The 8,414-nt window shown below is 40.4% G+C and overlaps 1 protein-coding gene across 1 annotated transcript; it reads left to right on the top strand.

The window, feature by feature from the left end:
* Positions 1–634: 634 nt before the first annotated feature.
* LOC308385938 (carbonic anhydrase 1-like) lies at positions 635–7,726 on the top strand. The gene is made up of 7 exons (XM_080865153.1): positions 635–1,112; positions 1,454–1,651; positions 3,022–3,140; positions 3,925–4,017; positions 4,110–4,172; positions 4,265–4,420; positions 6,128–7,726. Exons 1-7 carry the CDS (start codon positions 1,082–1,084, stop codon positions 6,245–6,247), a joined length of 780 nt encoding a protein of 259 aa, XP_080721279.1. The 5' UTR covers positions 635–1,081; the 3' UTR covers positions 6,248–7,726.
* The last annotated feature ends 688 nt before the right edge of the window (positions 7,727–8,414 follow it).

Below are 8,414 nucleotides of genomic sequence, written 5' to 3'. Positions count from 1 at the left end.
CTGTTTTGCGCCTTGATGAACTGTGCATATCAGATATATGTCCTATCATTTCTTGCTCCTGAGGCAGAAGGAGCGAGATAATCAGTGAAGCAGAGGTTAAGCCAGTCGCCCCAACCACTGAGCAAACTCATCAGTTCGTTTTAAAGCTTCACGGATCAGGTCCCTGTACCGGTAACACGTTGCTGTGCTGCCTGGGAAGCAACAGCAGGTGGCACCATAATACCATCGCAGCGCTTATCATTACCTGCATGTTTTTTGTTTTTTTGTTGTTGGGGTTTTTTTTCTGAAAAACCTTATTATGTCATTGTACTCTGAGTTGCAACGGGAAAGCAAGCGTTTATTGAAGATTATGAAGGAAGACGTAACCCCCCCCCCCCATCATCACTGACAGCCATCATGCAAATCATGCAGCAAATTGACCTATTAGTTTTTACTTTGTTTTTTATGAAAATCTTACCAGACAAGCTCTAAAGTTCATATTCCAGACCCCCACCCCCATTTCACACGCGATTTAACGATTGCTTTGTGCTTTTGCAGACATTTGTACTAACTGGTGTTTGCGACAACTTTTTGTGTAATTATTCGAAATCCATCTACCTCTCTATCGATATCTGGTGATTGTTTGCGCGTTACTGCCGCAATATCTCCACTGTCATGACTGTAGTCCACTGTCCGTCTGAATGTGTCACTGGGCTACGTGTCTTCTTCACTTCCTCACATGACAGACGCGTAAAATCCGTTAGATGAAAGGTGAGCACGCGCTCGTCGCGCTCGAGAGATAGGCTATTAAAGCTTCATAGCTGCTGGCCGATGAAACGTTTAAACCACCGCAGATTCAGTGAGAGAGAGAAAGACAGAGAGAGAGAGAGAGAGAGAGATCCATTGATCCGACGTGTTGCAGCGTTGCGGTGCATCTAAACTCCTCCCGGGCTGCCGGACGGACACGCCGCACACTGGGACCCTATATAAGCTCTGCAGCTGTCAGGTGGAGGACACTAGCTGCTCTGCACTGGGGAACGAGTCGCTTTAGCTTTAGGGGATTACAGCTCTGCCTGCTCGCTCATACATCCAAACTGTCACCATGTCTTCTTGGGGATACAAACCAAACAATGGTGAGTCGCTGATTGCACTATATATATATATATATATATATATATATATATATATATATATATATATATATATATATATATATATATATATATATATATATATATATATATTACCAGTCCTACCAGCAAGCGGGCTGCTAAATGAACGAAGGACAGTGCATTCACGGATCACTGCGGAGATTTTTTGGGGGTTTTTTACATTGATTTATTTAGCCTACTATGCATATTTGGAGACGCACTCACACCTTCAGCTCCCAAATACACAGATAATTAAAATTTTAAAAGAATATATTTATAGATTGATATTAAATACAATGTTATTATTATTATGTAATTTCCAGGACCTCAGAAATGGGTTGAAAATTTCCCTATTGCCGATGGAGTCCGTCAGTCTCCTATTGACATCGTACCGGGCCAAGCATCATATGACGCGGGGCTGAAGCCGCTCACCCTGAAGTACGACCCGTCCACCTGCCTCGATATTCTCAACAACGGGCACTCCGTCCAAGTGACCTTCGCGGACGACACCGACAGCTCAAGTGAGTGTTAAAACTACCCGCACTAATAAATTTACAACCGTCCAGGTACTGATTGAGATTTCTCGGAGAAACACATTCTCTTACATTCATATTACTCACAGTAACCGAGAAGCTATAAGATTCTTGGATCCAGGTTTGCGGACAATAAAAATCCGGCTCCTGAGGATGATTTATACAATGCAGTCATCTGCACAGCTGCCACAGACTCAAGCTTTAGACTAGAAAGACATTAATACTGTGCTTATAATATAGATGCGCCCCAGATTCCTTAACACCACGCCATTAGCGATGGCACAGATTTTATGTTGTTTTTGAAAAATGAAATATGTCGTTTTTACAATGAATACATTTGCTTAAGGTGCAGAGGTCTCGTTGAAAAGGCAAGCACAAAGCGCGATTGAATTGGTAATCTAACCCTTGGTAAACCTTTCCCACGCCAGCTCTGCTAACAGTGAGGTCAAAAGCACAAAAAAAGGGAAGGTTACTCATACATGAGCTTTGTTAATTATTAATGTCCCCATGTGTGCACAGAAACAGTTACTATGAAATTAATGCTAATATCTTTCTCTTTCAGTAAAACATTATTTGTTTGTTTATTTATTTTATGTGTGTTTCCATTCTGGTCATATTAAAACTTTTAAAAGATAAACAAAACATAAAAAAGGACATGTCCTCCACTTTTGTTTAGGATTCCTTAGGATTTCAGAGTGATGAGTGTTTTCTTTTGTTTTTCTTTAGTAGCTCTGATAGGGGATAATCGAGACTATGGTTGCATAATCAACTTAATCACAGGGATAAAATCTCTACTGCTCACACAAAGTGGTTTCTTATGTTTTCTTAGAATCTTACTGTACCTGTTTTAGGCCCGGCACTTCTAAGAAAGGTGTCTGTGTAACACATTCATGTTATACTCCACTAATTCTTCATTTTTCATGTAGACACAGATTACTTTTTTATCATTCAAGACCAATAGCTGCCAAATAAATATCCTGTTTTGGGAGGCTCCATATGATGTTGCACCAGAAATAGAACAATATACAGGATTAATTGCTGCTGTTTGAACTACTTTGTATTCTTTAAATAGATACATTACACAACAGTGGAAAGAGGTCTGGTGTTTACAATACCTGGACATTACTTTGAACTGAATATCTCTAGCTGGGTTTACACAACAGGAACTGAGACTGCTTCCATGGAAGTGTGTCACAGTCACAGTGTCTACATGTGTGTATCACATCTTATTCCATTTCCTTTTGTTCGCAAATACAGCGCTTTTGAAGTGTTTTTCCTGCAGGTCAGATCTTTTTATGTCAGTGCTGAACAGTGAAGCACTTTTATCCACATTCTGCCATTTTTCTCTCTTTCTGCAGGTTTAACGGATGGACCAATCTCAGGGTTATACAGACTCAAGCAGTTTCATTTCCACTGGGGAGCTTCTGATAGCAAGGGATCTGAACATACTGTGGCTGGGACCAAATATCCCGCCGAGGTAGGGAATCTCTGGATCATTATGATAATACCGAGATAGCTGATTAATGTTGATGTACAGCAACAAAGAGATTGGGGCTGGGGGGGGGGGGGGGGGGGGGACAAATTAGAAGCCATTAAAATTTGTCTAAAACAGAAATCAGATCGAAGAAGAAAGGCCGCCTGGGAGGAAAATATGAGCAATTAGGGAGCTGGCCTCTTTTCCCATCATGTTTGGCAGCATGTGTGGTTGCAATTTGATGTGTTTTGCCACAAATAGTTGCCTTTTCCTTATCTACTGTTTGCTCACCCAGCCATTGCTTAACCTCATATGATTGCACTCCCTAAACAGAACTTTAATTGCGTGCGGGGGGGGGCATTTAGAGACTCCAGGCCTGTTAATCCATGATTTAGGTGGTTTGGTCAAATAGTATCCATGGACACTAGCTAGCTAGCTGGCTAATTAACCAAGCTATGCAGCGGAAGGAGGCTGTTGAAAAAAGTGAATCCCCTTATGGCAGAGTGACGTGATGTTTTTTGTATGTATCCGTGTTTGTTGGCGCAGAAATAAATAGTATAGATGTACTTTTTAATGATGTAATGCAAGATTATTATTAGTTTACTACTTTCCTTGCAGACCTCTTGGGGTCACTGGACCTCATCTGGAGTATTATTGCCTTAATTTTCCCAACATCTGCTTTACGTTATCAAAAATAGAAATAATTAAACTATTGTTTCATCTACAGTTTAGGAATAAAGTTTCCTGTAAGGATTTTTTTTTAATGTAAATATAATTTTATTTCTAGCTTCATCTGGTGCATTGGAACACCAAATATACAAGTTTCAGCGAGGCTGCTAGCAAGCCCGATGGACTCGCTGTGGTTGGAGTTTTCCTGAAGGTGAGCAGAAATGATTAAAGTATCATTATATGCAGTATTACAATAAAACATGATAAACATTTAACCGCAGTGCATCATTTGTTCTTTTTCAGATTGGTGGTGAAAATCCAAATCTCCAGAAGCTTCTTGATGCCTTTGACACCATCAAGTCCAAAGTGTGTTTCTGTAAAAATAAGAGATTTTTTTTTTTTGATTTGTTTCCTGATAGTTTTCTTACAATGTTCTTCTCTCCCTGTGTTTTTTAAAGGGCAAGCAGACCTCTTTTGAAAATTTCGACCCCTCTACTTTGCTCCCTGGTTGCCTAGACTACTGGACTTATGATGGCTCTCTGACCACACCCCCTCTGTATGAGAGCGTTACCTGGATTGTCTGCAAAGAACCAATCAGCACCAGCTCTGCACAGGTATGTTTGCTGCAAACAGAGCCCATTCAGCTACAGCAGAAGGATTGGCTTTATGCCCACGGTCTAGAATAGCTCTGTCTGCAAATCCTCTCTTGTACTACAATCTAAATAAAGGGCTTAATTGTTCAGATTAACTGTGGGGTGAAACAAGAAGAAGAAACCTCTGTAGCAGACAGAAATGCAATACAGCAGACACTTGGCCAACTGGGGCAATGAGTAAGAACAAGAGTTCACACAGATGCTAGGCGCTTTACCACAGCGTTATCACCATGTGGGCAGTCAACAGGAAATATTCATCCCGCAAATGCAGCACATTTTGTAGGTGAAACACTATTACTGTGTTGTGTTTGTAATTTCAGCTACCTAAACACATCTTACCTAGATTTATGCTTATTTGTAAAATTACAGCTGATGCTATCACTGAAATGAGTATTTGCCTCTTAACCACCCATTCCTCTAAACTAACAGCCCCCCGGCTGGTTTGTCCCAGTGAATGGAGCCTTGAGTCCATGTGAAGGTTAAGTCTTCGTGGTCACGTGATTATTTCACGGTGGTGAGAATGTATCTCAGGGGTAAACATATGAGTTGTGTGGATATAACCTTCATATGAAGGGTTATATATAGCTGGTTCTGCAGATAATAACACAGAACTTATTTATCAGCTAATTATAAGAGGGTGCACCCACCAGATGAAATGGTTTGTCTTAGTAGTGAAGAAACACACTGTGTTCATTATCCTATGTTAATAAATCAAAAGCAATCATATGTTACTATGACGTAACCACTCACTTGGTTTTTTTTTTAGTCTCATGTTCATACAAAATATTTTAGCCAAGAGCTGAGATTGATTATGCCCCTCTCACATATGTACTGCATGAAAGCTAATGCCTGTAGCTTTTAGCTTAGCTTAGACCAAGTATTGGCAATCGATTTTTCCAAGGGACCACTTGAGAAACTGGGACTGTTGTGAAGGGTTGAACCAAAAGGCTGAATTCAGTTCTGCTCAGTATTAGTTTAATCACTTTATAAGCTCATTTGTGCAGCCGTCCACAACTGTCCCAGTTTCTCATGTGGCCCTTTGGGAAAATGGCACAAGCAAGCCCAGGCTCCACCAGTCAAGCTGACCATTCAACCTTTTACACAATAGCCAAAATCACTTCTTTTTACCAAGGGGTGCAAAAGATGTATTTATATTCATGCATACTTTATATTTTATTCTGGTAGTCAATATTTATTTTGAAAGACATTACTGAAAACTGCTCTTTCTTTGTTTTTGCTGGCTTGACTTGACCAGGTAGCAGCTAATATATGCTTAGTACAAAGACAAGATGCTGTAGCATTGACCCCTCTTTTATGAAAAACCCACCAAACATTTTAATTTTTAAGCATCTCATGTGCTCAAATGGGGAATTTGTGTTGTATGTGTTACCTCAGGCTTCTGCTCTATGCTAAGCCAAGCTGACAACAGCTGGCTGTAGCATCACATTTATACTTTCAAACATGGGAATGCTATAAAGTTTCTCATGTCATGTAACTAGGAGCAAGGAAGTAAATAAGCATATAAGAAATGTCAACAATAACATAACTGCTAAGCTCAGTTCCCCAGTGAAAAGCTCTCAGTGACTGAGCAGGGGGAAGCCAGTGTTTTGTGAGTGACAGTCACTGCAGGAATGATTAACGCTACGACCGTCGTCTCCTTTTTCACAGATGGCCAAATTCCGCACCCTGCTCTTCTCCGCCGATGGGGCGGCTCAGGACTGCATGGTGGACAACTACCGCCCACCCCAGCCACTCAAGGGTCGCACCGTCCGTGCTTCCTTCAAGTAGTAACCCCTCCCCCTGTTGTGACCTTTTCTGCCCTCTTGCCCTTTCCCTTCCCCTCCCCTTCAGCCTGACACCCAGAAATACCTCTCTTGTAGTAAGCCGCGAAGCACACATATCTCTCTCAATCCAGTTTCAGAAGGATGTTAAATTTCTGTGGCCCATGGCTTTCCGTGCTCGACAGTCTAACTGTGAAATGGAGCACTAGAAGGATTTGCATCTCTGTTTCTATATGCAGAACAAGCAAGCATAATTGATTTTAAAGGACAAACATTTAACAGTGGTTGCAACATATTTACAAGGCTTCTACATTTGCTCTTGCTGTTTTTTAGAAGCATTACACAAGAATGTGCAGGTCTCTTTTTATTTTACCCTCAGAAAGCCACAAGGGTGAAAAATGAAGATGAATTACTATCGAAATGGTGCTCTTCCTTTAGCAGGAAGCAGAAAGGACAAGCTAGTTTCAGCATGGCAAAGGGAGGAAATGTGAGGAGCATGAGGTGCACATACAAGACCTGGCACACAGGACCGTGCTGCTCCTGGTCTGTCTGTAATCTCTGACAGACTGCCAGCCTCTGCATCACAGCGGCTTAGTGTGACGATGCAGCCTCCTCCATCACATCCTATTGACTCAGAAAAATCACCCTCTGGCACAAATACACACACATCACTGGCGCAGTCTCTGCAGACATGATGCCCATAACTCTGACCTGCTTATCAATCTGAATTGTAGAACAGCATGCAGCAACAAAGGGCACGACAGCACAAAGCTGCTAGGGTCGGCTAAATTGAACACCATAGCAGTGATTTATTTCTCTGCTTTTACATCCAGCTCTGCAAGTCTTTCATGTCTGTGTCATCCCAAGATGTGTGAGTTTTTTGAGCCTGAGAGCTTATGCAAAATGAGTCTTTACTGATTCCTAAATTTATATTTATAACCAAAAAGCCTCTTTCCTCTTGATGCCCTCATAACACCGCAATAGACAAATATATTGCTTCTTTTAAAAATGAAATGAAATCCCCTTGTGTGTATTTTTCATTCTTTTTTTAAATTTTATTTCTTCAATTCTCATTGTGTAGAGTGCTAATGCTTAAAACGCACAGTAATGTTCGGTCGTCCTGTGGGCAATGTCACAGTGGCAAACGCACAACGCCAAGGAAGAAATTATCCTAAAGCCAAGAAAGAGGAAAACCTGCCAACAGACAAGACTATAGTGTCAGCCTGGGGGTCAAGCCCTGTGTAGGAGAACAACTAGCAAACGGGTATTTATTCTCAAAAGCCTCCTTTAGACCAGTGTACATTTCTGAAGCACTGCAGATGTTTGACTAAGCCAGAAAAGAGATGCCAGAAAGATTGTAATTACTGTAGGAAAACAAGCCTTATGCCAATAATTTGTAGGGCCTTCCTGGAAGTTTGTGCTATTACCATTCTATTTTGGAAGTGGATATTTTAATAGTGAAATAAATGTATATTTACAACTTAAATGTGCTTTTTGATTTGTGTGTTTATTTATTTCATCATTATTAATGTTAATGTCTCTTCTTATTCACTCATGCAGCATAGGCTAGCAACATGACAGCTAATATCATAATTGTGAACATGCAGCTTTAGTGAACTTTGCTGTTTATACAAATGGAAAGCAATGTGTGACGGCAAAAACTGAGATTTAATCAAACTCCCTACATATGTGCAATACGCAGTGTAAAGTGTGCAAGTGTTAAATTAAGTATTCTATCTAACACATCAAGCTTCAGGCTAAAATCCTACCTGAAGAAAAATCACCAAATTTATTCAGTAACAGCAGCAAAACTTTGATCCCCAAAAAAAGAACAGGGGTTTTCATGAACAGGAGACTCTTGAAAGACATTTGAAATACAAAATCATCAAACTACTGTTTACTCTCAGACCTACAAATTCTTCCCTGCAGATCTGCTAAAATTTGATATGCTATATTTTCCTACCTTTGTTCTGTTTTTACACCAGATACTGCCTGGTTTTTTTTAAAATCAAGACTTAAAAACCCAACAAAGAACCACATCATACTAAATAATGAGAAATAAAGATATGTAGTCAGTCAAAGGTACACCCTCTTTACTTTTGAGGGTTTATGTATTATGACATAATAAAAAGTCATTGGTCCTTTACCAGATGAGCTATAGTATATGATGTATG

The sequence above is a fragment of the Rhamphochromis sp. 'chilingali' genome (assembly GCF_963969265.1).
Source record: "Rhamphochromis sp. 'chilingali' genome assembly, chromosome: 18".
In the NCBI taxonomy this organism is placed as follows: Eukaryota; Metazoa; Chordata; class Actinopteri; order Cichliformes; family Cichlidae; genus Rhamphochromis; species Rhamphochromis sp. 'chilingali'.
The sequence above is the reverse complement of the archived record's forward strand: the minus strand, read 5'-3'. Positions and strand labels throughout refer to the sequence as shown.

Coding starts and splice junctions, on each gene's coding strand:
- LOC308385938 (XM_080865153.1), top strand. CDS start 1,082: ATGTCTTCTTGGGGATACAAACCAAACAATG. Junction 1,652..3,021: donor GGACGACACCGACAGCTCAA/GTGAGTGTTAAA, acceptor CTCTTTCTGCAG/GTTTAACGGATGGACCAATC. Junction 3,141..3,924: donor GGACCAAATATCCCGCCGAG/GTAGGGAATCTC, acceptor TTTTATTTCTAG/CTTCATCTGGTGCATTGGAA.